The following is a 15,723-nucleotide window of genomic DNA, read 5'->3' on the forward strand; positions in this document are numbered from 1 at the left end:
ACACAAACTAAGCGCAAGATATCTTGAGTCTGTTGCCAGCTTTTGGTTCCACTTTGTCTAAACCATTGCAGCATCAACATCTAACATTTAAACACACACACACACACATATATATATATATGTATGTGTGTGTGTGTGTGTGTGTGTATATATATACACACACACACACACACACATATTGCATCACAGATCCTAGCTGTTACACAGACGTCTCCCATACTCTAAAAGAAAATAATCAACACTAGGCACTATGAAACTTAATCTGAGATATGTGACTGACAGTTTAATGGATTTTATCCTTGAGTCTTTGTCAAAGCCATAAGTGAGGCCAGCTTTATCATTAACCAACATTCACTGGTGTCTGGCCTACATAGATCTGATTGTTGAAAATCCACTCATGTTTGGCTGCACTTGAATATTCAAATTGAAGTCTTCAAAACGATTCATCAGCTGCTGACGATGCCCAGGTATAAAGTATGATTCAACAGAAATATTCCTAACATCGGCTATGTGTTTGAATCCATTACATGAGATGATTATACAATAATGAGAGCTGCATATTCCAAAAGAGGACCTACATATGAAAATATAGTCATTTAAACAAGTACAAAATCCCTACAATCAGAATTGTCTCAAGCCCAGAAAAAAAAAAAAACTTCACGACCTGACCTGGATTCCCAAAAATATTTTAGAAAAAGTTCATGATAAAATTTTGTTTAGGAAAACCTTCCAACCTGAAAGGATTACTGAGCGAGCCTACTGGGCATAAACCCAGAGGCTCCTGGACCAGAGCCTTTGTTTGAAGTGAGTTTTATTTCTTGTTGGAAAGTCAGTCAAACGACCACAAAGAGACAAAGAGACACAAAGTGACTGCACGCAGACACGTCATCAGTTGTTGTTTTGTGTCTCTTTCAGTTTGGGTGTCTTGCTCCTACATAGGAGGGGTCTGTGCCCAGGAGTCCATTGTCTCATTGTCTGCCCATGCCTTCCAATAATACTGTATAATGTGCTAAAATTATGGATTAATTTATAATTTACGGTCTGAAAGAAACTCTGAAGAACCTAATGAAAGAGGTCCAGTTCATAACCATATGGGACTAAATACACATTTAATATCCACTAAATATCCTGCCCCTGAAGTGTTTAAAGGTTCTGTTGCATATCACTCGCTGTCTCTTCTGTAATGTGTCTTAAGTATCAGTGGATCTACCAACTTATTTAGTCTTAGCAAAATGAGATGTATCATAAAATTTAGTTTGTTTAATTGACTTGGCTCCGGTCTGTTCAGGTGTTCCAGTTCGGGCTCCTGGTTTTGTCTGTGGTGACTCACTGACAGGGCTTACTGAATTACAGTGCAGCCTTTGTTAATGTTATTGGTTGCACCTGTGCTTTTCCTGCTGTGAGAAGTAAACCTGTATGAAACACTACAACCTAGAGAAAATCCAGTCACTTCGACACTGGTCATGATTCAGTTGGCAAAACTATATTCACATCATGCAGCAGCGTCAATCAAGGTCACAGCACCTGTAAACAGTTATTTAATCACACTCAAGACATCTTGATTAAAGCTGCTGTGGTGCTTTGGTTTTGGTGAAGGGACCTGGCTGCTGCTGCTGCTACATAGAGGATGTTACCTGAAATGCTTCACATGATTTTCTTTTCAGATGAAAAACTGCGCCCGGTGCTCTCTGTGGTTGGAGAATGGACACCGTGTTTGCTGAGAGCCAAGGCCGTCTTCTCTGATTACTCTGCAGCTGCATGTGAGGCCATTGTTGTGGTTAGTCAATGCAATGAAATCCTTCTGAAAACAGCGCTCACTGTCACCAGCAGCTTAACTTTTTACCTGTCGACTATGCTGAGGCTGAATGGGTCCCTCAGGCTGATGCTGGCAGGTGTCCTCTTCTCAGGAGAGGATTTGGCCCGTCATGGACACTTCAGCTGCTCCACCTGGCCTTCATCACGGACCTTCAGAAACAACAGCTGCTCTCGTCTGCGCTGTGGAGGACAGAGATCTGTAAAGTGGTTAAAGTCCATCCAGTCAGTGCTGCATGTCGTGCCTGCACTCTGCAAGTGTTCACTGTCTGTTTGCGTGACCATTTTGCCTCTTATCTATGTGGCACTATCAAACCTGTCAGCTCTGTGCAGGAACTTCAGACGCACTGTCTCCACCCTTACGACTTTATGTGGATGTTTCAGATCGCCACTGTTCACCTTACAGACTGTGACTGGTTTCACCACACAGGCACTTAGCATTGCTTGGGCTCTGTCATCACTCTGAGCATCCTCTCAACGTCTCCCGTACCTGAACTTTTTGTATATAATGTACATAAAAACTACCTGGAAATTATTTAGAAACTTGATATTAATCCTAATGTAAGTCAGTGACTAGATTTCTATTGGCTGTTTTTTTATTTTAATAAAATAATTGTGAAATATTTGGTGAGCAGTCTAATCAAGCACAATATTTGGCATCATTGTCAGTATTTCAGGATGTGCAGATCCTCCTTCTCATCAAATTACCTCAGACACTTTAAACGAGAAGTACTTGACACTTTATTGCATCAGTTCCACTAATAAATAGTGCCCCACTCCCTCAGTAACCCAACAGCTTCCAACAGATGTTGCAAGGATTCAGTGCAGCATCCATGTTATCAATGCCTCTAGTCAAAAAAAAAAAATCTAATTCTGCTTATGTGTGTGAGTTACAAAAGTACCTGTAACAACATTGTCCAGTTTTCAAACCCTTTCAACTGGCTCAGGAAAAGCTCAATGTGGGAGAAAAGAAATGCAAAAAAAAGAAAAAAAAAATCCAAGTTAAGGCTTGATTGCAAAAGCAAGATAAATATCTTTAAACCTAAAATATGTGATGGACTAAAAACATAACTAAAAACAAAAAAAAGCAGCTCCTATTTCTTCACTACACAACTGTGTGTGTGCACAGCATCACTCTTTCCTTGGCTTCTGAAACAAAGACATCTGGGAACACACACACACACACACACAGCTGGCATCTGACTTTCTACTAAATAAACATCTACAGTACTGCCATGTAAGTGTGTATATGCCCCCATTAGGCAACCAAGTGTCTTCACACCACAGATTTGTTAGTAGATGTTTGGCTACAAAAACAACATAAGATGAACATATAAAATATATATATGTTTTGGTTTACAACTGTCAAAACCATTGTACAGATTTTTTTTTTTGGTTTGACAGAACATTTCAAATCACAGTAACATTCACATTTCAAATCAAAGAGTAACTTCAACAATATAAAATTCTGAAAAAAAAAAGAGAAAGAAAATGAAACAAATAACAAAAGAATCAAGCAATAACTACAAATGGTCCCATATTGCAGCAGTCATGGAGGCAGGGCGTGGGCTGGCATCTGGGTGCAACTTCAACTTCAAGTTAGTAACTTCATCTCACTGGAATCACTTCCATTTTTAAATTAAGTGCAAACTGGACATCAGAAATCGGCTACACGGTCTCTCTTTTGAGCAGTTAAACAACAGAGGTCAACATAAGAATCAAACACTACTCTCAGACAGAGAGCTTTACAGTAACAGTATCATGTACAGAAACCAGTGAAAGCAGAGACAGCACATGGCATTAACCCAAAATCTCACTCTGGTGTGAGTGGCTTGGTAAACAAAGCTCTTTCCCCACTAACTGAGTGAACTGAAACCCGAGTTTGAAATCTGAAACACAGAGGTTTATACAAAGAACAAGCTTTTGTAACCTTCCCAATAAGATTTTTTTTTTCAGTAGTGTATTCATGAATTTTTCTGTGATCTGACTTACGATGCTGCTGCTCCCGCAGTAAGTTGTGCATCCTCAGAAGAAAGTCCAAGAGAGAAAATTAGTCAAAACTGGCAAACTGTGCTGTAATTATGAAGAAGCAATGACCTGTGGCTTGGAATGATTTAAGACTGTCGTTTACTTCAACTGTGGAGTAAAGACACATCAAATGATTAGCTGCCAAAGAAAAAATAGCCCAACTGAACTACAAATCATTGCACTAAAGAAAAAGAAAAAAAAAGAAGCCAGTTAAGGTCTTTATAATCTAACTTCTGTCGGTCAACAGCTTCAACATCAATTCCCAGAGAGACCAATCAGGGCGAATAAACATTGAGGACTTGCTCACAAGTTTTGAGTATGAATGTGAATAAATCCAAATGATCACTGTCAGTTGCTACAAGTTCACAAACATCAAAAAGAGTGATGAAGATATACCAATGCCAGCCCAGACCCTGCCGCCACCGACGAAAAAAAAACAAAACAACAAACTTCTCTGACGGTAATATGACAATGACGCCAAAGGTTTCTGAGAAAACAGACAGTGAGATACAGATAATATGCAACAGTGAGATACACGACTGTTGAGAAGAAAAGATTGCATTTAAAAAGAGCCATGACACATAAACGGGACATCATCTTCTCTTGGTCTCTCAAACACAGACGCTCCCTCACTGTCTGTGTTTGAGTATGTGTGTCTGCCAGGCTTTTATTATTAGGTGATGAACAGTGCGGTTCACTCTACCGTCACAGACTTGGCCAGGTTCCTTGGACAGTCCACCTGTATTTAAATAGAAGAGGTCCTTTACTATATGACAAACAACAGCCATTTAAACGGACAACAAGTAATAAATGGTGCTTCTGCTCTTGACTAAACACTGCTGTCAGACTCTTAACAAAAACACTGCTTTAATGTGCGAGCCAGTGATATGGCAGCTTGACAGGACTGCTCTTATGATTCCCAAATTCTCAGACAGAAAATTGGACCAAAAAAAAAAAAAAAAAAAAACCTCAAAAAACAATGGTGGGTGTGGGAAGGAGCTGCGTGCACATACAGTAAATGTTTGCTTCTCTGTCAGAACAGCAGCACAACTTGGCGTGGATCTGAACACTCATTGACAGAAAAACAAGAGCTAACTGGGCTGCACAGTCAGGACATCCCTCTGAAGTGAAGTGTTTTAAAAGCTGCATCAACACTGGCTATATTTACATACTCTTACTTCAGTTAAGCTGTTTACTCTGACCTCTGAGATCCTGCGATACAGCAAAGCCAGTGAAGTATACAATAGATAAACGGACACTTCAATCGTGTTTAAACAATGAGCTGCCTTCTAAAATTGGAGTAAGAAATGATAATACCAGTAACACTAACAACAGTAGTACACGGAGCTCGTGTCCAACATGGTTTTCTGCTACCATTAAAAATGACCAATGAGCAGTCTGCATTTGTGCACAGACTTAAATGTAATCCTTTCAGTGTGGCCTCACTGTCAGAGCATCACCTTTCACCACAGTGCTCTGATTTAGGAAGTTTACACGCTTTGACTCAAAATCAGATTACTTGTTTAAGTGAGTTAGGAATACTATGACCTGCTGATATAAACACTGCGTGTTGTTTGTTTCTGGTGGTGGTTCTCAGTGCACAGGTATGCAGCCAAATAATCAGGGGCACCGAGCTTATCATAACACTGTCTGTGTAAAAATACATCTCCCTTGAAAAGGAGGTGCAGCATCTTTTGGACAATTCAACTCTAAATGTCCAAATTCTTCTCAGTTGTGTACTCTTATTTCAACTTTGTTTTCCACAGTCAACACTATGTATAAACACTGGCATACTGGTGACACTAAACGTTTTCAGTTAGAATGATGACTGCAGATGAAAATGGTGGAGATGTGGGGTTGAGATACTGATAATATACAGTTTTTCTTGCTGTGGGTGTTGAGGAAATAAGCCTCAACTAGCGATTGGATTGTCAGTTACCGCCGAGCCTGGAGGGGACAGTACTTACGTCGTAACCTCGGAGGACAGCCAGGTGGAAGGACAGCAGCTGCAGAGGGATGACGCTCAGGATGCCCTGCAGGCAGTCCACGCAGCGAGGCACTTTGATGGTGCGGCTGGAGTTCTTGATGGTCTCGTAATCATCTTTGTCGCAGATCACAATGGGGCGGCCCTGTAAAAATCAAACGAAAGGCCTTCAGTGTCAAGTACATCATCTGTCGATGTGATCCTGAACCAGGATACGAGTCGCAAAAGGCCGACTGTTAAAATACAACCCCCCCCATCTCAGTGAGTTTCACACCTCTTAAGCCCACATCTGCTGCAGATTACTGACAGCAATGATGTCATGCTGAACTGACCCCTCCCTTGTTTTTACTGAGGTTAAGGATCAGAGGTGTGGCACAGACAGGACAGTGAAAATTAACCTAACATGCAAAATGTGCTGTGGCTGTCCAGTGTTCAGGCGTCTGAACTCAACATATCCTGATTTAAAGTACTAAAAAATAAAATAAATAAAAAGAGTTGACAAGTCACTGTAATATAATTTTGTACATGTTAACAGAGCAGGATATTTATATATCAACATTTGGTAAATATCCATTAGATTACATTTTTTTGGTATGTGTGTGTAGGCCTCACCTGGCGAGCGACGACTTGCTGCAGGGCGTTCTGACATTTGGTGTAGGTGTGGTCTCTCATGATGATCATGATGACCGGCATGAGTTTATCCACCAGGGCCAGCGGGCCGTGTTTCAGCTCTCCAGCCAGGATTCCCTCTGAATGCATGTACGTGATCTCCTTGATTTTCTACACAGGATGAAAAACACCAACATGTAAAAAAAAAAAAAAAACAAAAAAAACAAAAAACAAAAAAAACACATCCAAGTAGAGCTGTAGTCGTTATGGTTTACATTTCAAACTATAAAATCTCAGTTCACCTCAAGACTCGAGATTTAATTTGCTCAGTCTTTTATTATTTAGAGAAGTGAGATGAACCTTTTCCATTTTCTTAGAATGAAAAGTAAAATATCTAGTAGTTTTAATAGTGCTCACAGAAGAAGTAAAAAAAAAAAAAAGGAATCAGACTAAACTGGCAGACAAGAAAGCTGCACTTGCTCACCAGAGCCCCTTCCAGACAGGTAGCGTAATGGTAGCCTCTGCCCATGATCAGTACACTCTTCTGCTGGTACAGCTCTGTCGCCAGCTTCTGGATCTCATCATCCAAACTGAGGACCTCCTTAATCAGATCTAACACAGACAAAGAAGAGAAAAGCAGATATGAGTTTCTTTTCATCGAAAATCAGGAGCAACAAAATCTTAAAAACAACCTTATGCGTAATCTTGAATAAAATGCCGCTGCTGCTGTCACACGTTAGAGCCTGGACTGAACCGGCTCATAAATTTGGGCACGGAGTGGAGTGTACCATTAGGGACATGCCATCATATGCTTTAGATCCAGAGCAGCATGCGAGGGCTAACAGCCAACAGCTAGTCCGCCCTCCTCCTCTTGCTCTTTCTTCTTCTGCCCCCCCTCCCTCATCATTTAGCTCCCTCTTCCAAAAGGACTGATTGAACAAACAACAAAAATGAAGCAGGCTTTGGATGTACTTGATCTCTGCTCTGAGATTGTCTAGATTTCCATCCCTATACATTTTAATCTCACATGTGATCAGGATTTCGCTGGCTGAAGGAGAATACTTGCGGCTTGATTTTACCTGGAAGCACTCTCAGGCCCTGGATTATCTCACGGCGTCTGGGCTGCATGGAAATCCTGTCATCGCACATCAAGAGTGCAAACATGATCAGGGCCACAAACTGGCTGGTGTAGGCCTGCGGAGCAAAAAGTCAGAAAAGCAGAGTGTCTGTGTTATTGAAGTCATGATACAGAGAGGCAGAGCTCTTCAGTTTCTGAGTAAGCTTTTGAAATGTCATTATTTTTCTTGATGACCGATTCGTAAAGGAAGCAGCTGCACAATCATGTGTGCACACATGTAGAAATGGTCACAAACCTACACCTGGTCGCTTGAGCATTGCTTGTGGTGACTTAATAACAGGTAAAGTAGTTTTCCTGTTTTGCAGAACAATACTGAAACTAAAATGGCACCACCCCGATCCAAACTTTAGCCTTTGTTTCAGCAAAGTTTGTGGAACCTTCTTGTCTCGCTGTTTTGATAGTGAACTTTGTCTCCAGCTAATAATCTGCACCAGATGAGAAATGGAAGGAGAGGTATATTTTAGTGCACGCCAAGCAGCATTAATATGCATGCAGCTGAGCTCAGTCAAGGTAGTGATGCTCATCCTGGAAAACTTGGTGAAAAGTCTCTCACACACACACACACACACACACACAACATCACATCAGCGAGTACGCTCTCTGATCTTTCTGCCAATGTCACTGCTCACAACATCAGCTCATCTGAGTCTCGATGCCTGTCATCGTCACCGCCCCCTCTCTCTCTTGCTGTTTTCCTTCATCTCCGAGCACCTTTGGAGGCCTTCCATGCCCATTTGGGAGATTTAATCAGTGTTCGAGTGAAGCCAAGTCCTTTCACAGGACCCTCCGGACTCTGAAATGCCAGTGTCTGAGGCCAAGAAAATAGCTGTAAAACCTTTACACTGTTTTTTTTTTCCTCTGACAGCACGCTAACCACAGCCCCTCAGAACTCTGACAGTCTGCGCTGTCGGCTCAGATGTGGCAACATATGTAATCCACACAGTAAAACTTTGGTGTTTTTCAGGCAGAACATGCCAACTGTTACCCTACAATGATGACCATCCTTACATACAGCTGAAAAAGCTGAAACAAACAAAACAAAAAAGGGAAAAAGTTCTCTCAAACCAAAACAGTTGTGGACTAGAAAACAAACTTTGAAACCCTGTAAATTCCCAAAGGACATTGTTATGAAATTAAAAAATGAAGCCTCCATTTAGCGTCAGTTGCTGTGCCGGCATGATTAGCCTTTTGATAGCATCAAAGTATTTTGTCTCAAGTCTCAAATTATTGCATAAATCTTGAATATGACCAAAACCAACTGGAAAAAAAGCTATTTTTCTTTTTTTTTCCTCTTTTCCAGTTTAAAAAAACCCCCAAAAACTTAAATTAGCATGAAGCAGAAAAAAATGGAAGCCAAGTAGATGAATTTGAAGTCATTAAGCAGCTGGGTGCAATACATGTTCTCCAATGATTTGATGAGCTAGATTGTGCAGCTTTTGGTTGAGCTGGGTGTGGGTGTGTGGCTCAGCAAGCCAAGCAGTAAATGATGGCGTCTCTGAGGCGTGCTCGGGGGCTTTGGAGCAGCGCAAGAGTCGCTGAGCCAAGCCCAAAGGCTGGGCCAGGGAGGGACCTGCTCCACTCTCTCTCTATGCTCACTAGCTGAGGCCGGGGCTCCACTGTTCCTCTGGTCTGCTCTGAATCCAAACTGGCAAATCAGTCCTTTTGGTTTTCGAGGAAGGGGGGGGGGGGGGGGGGGGGGGGGGGGTTTGTGAACCAAGGATCTTGACTTTACATGAGTTGAGATGAGAATATCAGGCTTCTTCAACTCCCAGTGGGATCAGAGTGGAGGAAAATGTCAGCTTCCAGGAGGTGGGATCAGCCTCACAATGACGTTTTGATCTGGGTTTCATTCTGTGTCAGTGGGGCGTTGAGTTTATTCACGAGATGATGAAACTAATTGGTTTGCATTTGCTTCAGGGTCAATATCAAAGCATCAGTTCAACCAACACATAAAAAAAATGTTTCTTCTAACTCAGGTGCCTCAGGTGGACAAATGCCTGTGATGACAGAAAAACTGATTTGTTTTCAAATAAGTAAATAAAATAAGTTATGTGAGGCTTAGGGAGTTAGCAGTTTCTGCTAATGTATACAAATCTCTGCTAGCTGTTTACACTCACTTGAATCATGACCAACTGGTCCATCTTGTCTAAAGGTACTGGCAAACATTCTTCAGTGATGGGCTGGACAATTGCCAGGTGAACATAAATTAAAACTAGAGTTGCAAGAGCCTGAAGTTTTTTCGAAGTGATTTTTTTTTCTTTTTTTGTGTTGGACCAACAGTCCAAAACCCAAATATATTTAGTGTCCTATCAAAAGAAGGCTTAGGAAACCAGCAAATAACATTTGAGAAGCTGGTATCAATTATCAATTGAATATTTTCAACTAATAAACGAATCGACCAATCGTTTCAGCTCTAATGGAAACAGAACGTCTCAATTTTTGTGAGTTACGATCATAATTTCAGGTGAGAGTTATTTAAAATGTATTTTATAAGAGCAGCAATTTTATCTGAAAAATCCTTAACAGCAGTCTTTGATATTGGTTTTAATTAATATTCCTACAATAACTTTCAACCAAGCCGTTACACAGATCACTACAAAATCTGCCCTGGAGGCTTAAGTCTGTAATAGCAAGCTGAAAATGCATTCATCTGTATGACTAATGGGAGACTATATACTGCAATCATTCCCTAGATACTCCAGAAACGGTTCAGATCAGAAGATGCTAAAGAGGCACTGAACTGTTGCAGTCACTGAGGGTCTATGAGGCAATGTGTGATGGAAGTATGTTGTGGTATAAACATATAAACATGAGGGTTTGTAACTTCCACAGGTCATGAAAAGTAATCTCATGAGAGCTGAGAGTTAACCAGAGCTGAGGTCGTCATGGCGTACCTTGGTGCTGGCTACTCCGATCTCAGGCCCAGCGTTGATGTGGACTCCGCAGTCGGTTTCCCTGGAGATGGAGCTGCCCACTGTGTTGGTGACGCCTACAGTCAGAGCCCCTCTCTCTTTACAGTAGCGCAGGGCCATAAGGCTGTCAGCAGTCTCCCCTGGAAGATTGGCAGGAATGGAAAACATAACAGTTTAGGCAATGTAACGGTTCTGACACTAAAATGATGCTGATTTATGAGTTTGTTCGGAAATTGCTTTTGCACCATACAGGACTCAAATTTGAAACAGCTTCACAGAAAAACCACAAGGCCCACCACAGACATATGACACATTAAAAATAATAATAAAAAAAAAAAAAAACCCAGCATGACACAAAAATCACACACTCCTAAGGCTAAAGCTGAGTGTTACATACAAAAAAACTCAACTGTGAACTTTGACTTAACAGTTTGCTAAAAGACGTTCACAAGAAAAGTTTAATCAGGAAGAACCTAAGTGGCTCCTCCAAACTGGAAGACAAATGGAGAATGTGCACTAGATTATGTCCAGATGGCACCGGCCTCCCCACCTGACTGGCTGATAAAGAAGCAGACGTCGTCTCGGAAGACGGGTGTGTTCCTATCCAGGAAGTCGCTGGCCAGTTCCACCATGACAGGCAGCTCAGTTAGCTCCTCCAGGACCTGGCGGGTCTGGGAAAGTAACAGAGGACTGCTCAGCATCATTCTGTTAAAACGAACCATTCGAGCACATGCGCTAACAACACAAACCTCACACACCTGTGTCCACAATACAGACATCACATTTCCTACTTGTCTGTTAGACTCAGTGTGGATGGCAAAACAGACACATTTCCATGTGACTTTACACCAAAGAAAAGCGTTTAGTTTGCAGCTACTCACCGCCACTCCAGCATGGTAGCTGGTGCCGCAGGCAATAAGAATAAGTCGGCGACACCTCTGGATCTCTTTGATGTGGTCCTTCAGTCCACCCAGTGTCACTGAAAAGCAAACCACACAGCTAATCCATCATTTTGCCACATTATTTTCCACCTCATTTAAAAAAAAAAGGTCACAAAGAGCCCATGGGAGTGCTGTCAGTCCTGCTTGTTTTAAAAGTAAGATTATTCTGACGTAGTGGTATGCAGGCAACTGAAATAAATCAGTGTGTTCTCATGAGCTTTCCTTTTCAGAAATCCCGAACTAAAGACATCTGAGCATGAGTTTGAGCAAACTGCCTGAAGGAAAAGAGTGACTGTTTGCACTTTTAGAGTTTATTCAAATTTTGCCAAATTCAGAGTTATAAAGGTGTAAAAGATAATGGGGACTGAATGACAAATAGTGCATTTATAAGTGTTATTATATCAATGTTCCACTGATAAAGACACCTCGCTAACCTGTATTGTTGTCGAAGTTGACTCTCCCTCTCATGGTGTTGACCACAGACTCTGGTTGCTCAAAGATCTCCTTTTGCATGAAGGAGCTGTAGTTGCCTGTGGTGGGAGGATCAGAAATCAGGGGATCATTTCCAATGAAGGAAAAAAAAGAAAGAAACAAAAAGGTAAATGTCATTTGAGAAGGGCCTTGTTGACACACATTAAGCTCCTGAAAATGCAAACCACAGCCTCATGGAGGAGCAAGAAAAAACATTTCAATGTTTTACTGATAATCTGGTTTTCCTGGAAATGTAGGGTTATTTTTTTGTTGTTGCCTTATTAAAAATTCAGGTCATCCCTTAAATGGAGGAAAACAAACACAAGCCATCAGGGAGACAGTGTTTTTCCATCAATTACAAACTGTGACAGTGACATATGCGGGAGTTTTTTTTTCGGCGTGCTTCTGACAGCAATTTGGGTTATGCGAATTAGGTTATTCAGCAGAAAGGCTCCAGAAACTGAGACAGAGGAGAGAGGCTGAGTAATGACAGGACCACAAAGGAATGTAGAGCGCAGCCAGCATCAGTTTACCTCTGCCCTCTGCTGGAGTACTGAGGAACGTTCACATTTCTTTGTGTTGGCCCTGTAGCTCAGTATTTTTTCACTCTTGACAAGAGCTAGATGATTAGAGTGATATGACTCTTCTGTCTGTATGAATGTTGAGCAACTGCCTGAAGCGCAGTTAGCTTAGCACAAAAACAGGAAACGGGGAAATGTTCTCATTTAAATCTTAACAAGAGAGCAATTCAGCAGATTTTGCAAAATGTCATTCCTTTAATTTGGGTAACTGTGCAGGTGAGCTGAAATTTACACTCTAAACTCATTAGTCTTTGTTTAATATCAAATCCTCTGTGCTGTAATGCAGAGCAAGATTAACAAAGAAAACTCCTTCACAGTCCAGCTACATACTGAGTGAACTATTTATCAACTCAAAGACAGACAGGAAAGGTAAGGGGAGGTGGGGGGTCATTTTAATGACAGCGGCTTCCCTGAGGATGCAACTGATCCAGCAGGACTGTAATTACCTGGATGACAAAAGAATAGCTTCAAGGCTGGACATTAAAGGCCAGTTCTGCGATACAAGCAGCTAGTTTCCCATTAAGAGTTACACAATAATAACAGGGTCCAGGGCAAAATTACAAGGCAGAGTACAAATGATTTATTTTCAAATATGGCCTGGAGTCATTTATGGTGGGGAGAAAATGTGAACACAACAAAAGCCTGACCCTCCACTCACCCTTCATGATCTGCTGTAGCTCCATCTGCAAGGTCTGGATGGCGCGGGCTGGGTAGTCTCCAGCTCTGCGCTTAATCCTGTGGATGGACAACCGGCCGTCCATCACGGCGGCCACATCGTCGTCCTCCAAGAAGATCACCCGGTTTGTGTGCTCGATCACTGCGCTGTTGTGACAGAGCAAAAGAAAACACATCAGGCATTTGATTTCCACGCCACAGATGAAGGTGAGACAAACTCTGAGACACAGGTGTCTGACTACCTTGCATCTGAGGCAAAGTAGTACTCCACAGCTTTCTCATCCACAGGGAACAGGCAGGTGTCCTGGTCAGTCCTGGGTAGGGCACTGCAGCTCTTCTTGTCTTTACCAGCTGAGAAAAAAATGGGCCTCAGTCACACTTAAGCAATCACATGTGGAAAAATAAAAAAAAACAGACATTTCACACATTCATAAACAGAAATTTAAACTTACAGGAGCGGTAGAGCACAGGAATATGATCTGTGGACAGCTTGTGATCACTCCTCACTCCAATCAGCAGAGGACTTCCCCTCCTGCACAGGAGAATTTTAATGAGCCAACAACACTTTAATCTGCAATAACTAACAACGGTTTGACAGCATCAGTGTTGATGTACCTTGTGCCAATTGCCTCTCCAGGGAAGTGGACACTCTTGAAGACCAGGGCAAAAGCTCCCTCCTGCAAGGTGGGAGAACAAACACATCAGACAGGCTCTTTTATCTGCTGATCACGGATAAGGAGCAGCAGAGGTCATGAGCAGATCCTTACCAGCTGCTGAATCACACGTTCCACCAGTGTGGCAAAACTGATGTCGTCACTCTCCCGGTTGTCGTACATGTACTTCACCAGCTTGGCGATGGTCTCTGTATCAGTCTCTGACTCAAACTCGTAGCCTTTGCTCTCCTGTGGAAATGTAATGTGTAAGTCCTGTGTATAAGTCAGAGTGAAGACAAGATGTCCAGAGTGGTTTATGAAAGATATTTGCTCACCAGGAATTTCCTCAGGTCTTTGTAGTTGGTGATAATTCCATTGTGAATGACAATGAACTCTGTAGACCAGAAACATAATAAACTTTTGGATATAAAGACACCTGCACCCAGGTCAAAAGAAAAAAATGGACTGAGCTGTTGGTGAATGGAAGATGAAACATTTAGCTGTGTAGAGGGAGTTAGCTTTCTATCTTTCACACAACTCACCGTTGCTCTTGTCAGATCTATGTGGATGGCTGTTGACTGGGCTTGGCACACCGTGGGTGGCCCAGCGGGTGTGAGCAATGCCGAGGTGAACATCAAACTCCACATCCAGGTCAATATCCTGCTGTTCTAAAGGTCGAACAAACACAGCCCGACACAGACAATATTTAGTATCCCAACTGTACCACAGGATGACAAATAAAGGCTTCAGTCGTCAAATGAGGAACTTCATCTTGGCTTACTGTGGATTTCCTCATCAAGAGCCTTCACTTTTCCACGTTGCTTGATCAGTTGGATAGTCTTGGCATTTGACTCCCACTCCTTGCCGTTACCCCCATCAATACCCACACCTAATAAAAATAAATAAATAAATAAAAAAGTAAGAAAAAGCATAAGAAATACAATGATCACAAGTCCATCAGTATGAACAGGTTAATCAACAGGATTTTGGTGTAATGTCAGAGCAGAATTCCAACACAAGACTCAATGAATGTAGGCAAAAATCCTTAAGATCTGACTAAATGAAAATGCACTTAACATACAGTAAAACAGCTCCATTAATGGTGCAATAGGTCTAATCCTGCCACATGATAATGGCTGTGAAATAATTCACAGCCAACATCATGTTGCTTTGCGTTTCAAAATCATTAGAACAAATATACAAAACATCAGGTGTGACGGACAATGGCAATATCTAGGCTGGATAAAAATTATACTGGATACACTGTAAACACTGTCAGCAACTTGGTGCCACTATTAGGCAGAAAGTGAGGGGACGAGAAGGAAAAGAGCCTGATAAACAAACAAGGTTTTTTTTTCCCCATCACTCTCACCGGCTGAGTCATAGCCTCTGTACTCCAGACGTCGCAGACCTTTGAGGAGAATCTCAAGGATCTCACGGCGAGTCCTTGGCACATGGTAGTTGAGATATGCAAAGATTCCTGGAGGGAGGAAAACAAAAATTCTAGATTCAAGTTGTATTTTATGTATAAAGAATTTCAGTCCACCGATTAAATAACCCTCCATTTCAAAAGTCTGCTTAGAAGAGCAACTGAAAGCACCAGTTGATTGAAATGTTTGTCAGACTGGCACATCTACTTGTTTGTTAAATCAACACTGTTTTACAGCTGATGTTGAAGGCTTAAGGCAGCCTCACACACACAGTATCAACCAAATGAAAGTGTACTAATGCATGTAAATTTAAGACACATGACTACAGCTTGAGTATCTTGGCTGAAATCATATCACAATATTAATAAGAAGATCTTCTTTGTTCTACAGATATTCATTATATCAGGTAAAACTGTCCATACATATAAAACAGAACCATTTACACACAGTCGGAGTCATTCATTTGGACAACAGAATTTTATAAAACAA

The 15,723-nt window shown here is 41.6% G+C and overlaps 1 protein-coding gene across 2 annotated transcripts in view; it reads right to left on the bottom strand.

The window, feature by feature from the left end:
• The window catches only part of gfpt1 (glutamine--fructose-6-phosphate transaminase 1), a 29,824-nt gene that overhangs the window by 12,349 nt on the left and 1,752 nt on the right, over positions 1-15,723 (bottom strand). The window contains exons 2-19 of one of the 2 annotated variants that reach the window (XR_005894329.1): positions 15,177-15,284; positions 14,586-14,693; positions 14,347-14,472; positions 14,140-14,198; positions 13,919-14,053; positions 13,767-13,828; positions 13,604-13,683; positions 13,394-13,502; positions 13,135-13,298; positions 11,859-11,954; positions 11,365-11,462; positions 11,034-11,154; positions 10,466-10,623; positions 7,513-7,627; positions 6,918-7,045; positions 6,437-6,604; positions 5,808-5,969; positions 4,460-4,579 (exon numbers count right to left, since the gene is read on the bottom strand). Coding sequence is in view for 1 of the 2 variants with exons in the window: in XM_041043009.1 (XP_040898943.1) it covers positions 4,535-4,579; positions 5,808-5,969; positions 6,437-6,604; positions 6,918-7,045; positions 7,513-7,627; positions 10,466-10,623; positions 11,034-11,154; positions 11,365-11,462; positions 11,859-11,954; positions 13,135-13,298; positions 13,394-13,502; positions 13,604-13,683; positions 13,767-13,828; positions 13,919-14,053; positions 14,140-14,198; positions 14,347-14,472; positions 14,586-14,693; positions 15,177-15,284 (2,042 nt within the window). In the remaining variant the exon portion in view is untranslated. Of the gene's footprint in view, positions 1-2,540; positions 4,580-5,807; positions 5,970-6,436; positions 6,605-6,917; positions 7,046-7,512; positions 7,628-10,465; positions 10,624-11,033; positions 11,155-11,364; positions 11,463-11,858; positions 11,955-13,134; positions 13,299-13,393; positions 13,503-13,603; positions 13,684-13,766; positions 13,829-13,918; positions 14,054-14,139; positions 14,199-14,346; positions 14,473-14,585; positions 14,694-15,176; positions 15,285-15,723 lie in introns of those variants that run through there. The other variant, XM_041043009.1, reaches the window with a different exon arrangement.

The sequence above is a fragment of the Toxotes jaculatrix genome, chromosome 7, assembly GCF_017976425.1.
Source record: "Toxotes jaculatrix isolate fToxJac2 chromosome 7, fToxJac2.pri, whole genome shotgun sequence".
Classification (NCBI taxonomy): Eukaryota; Metazoa; Chordata; class Actinopteri; family Toxotidae; genus Toxotes; species Toxotes jaculatrix.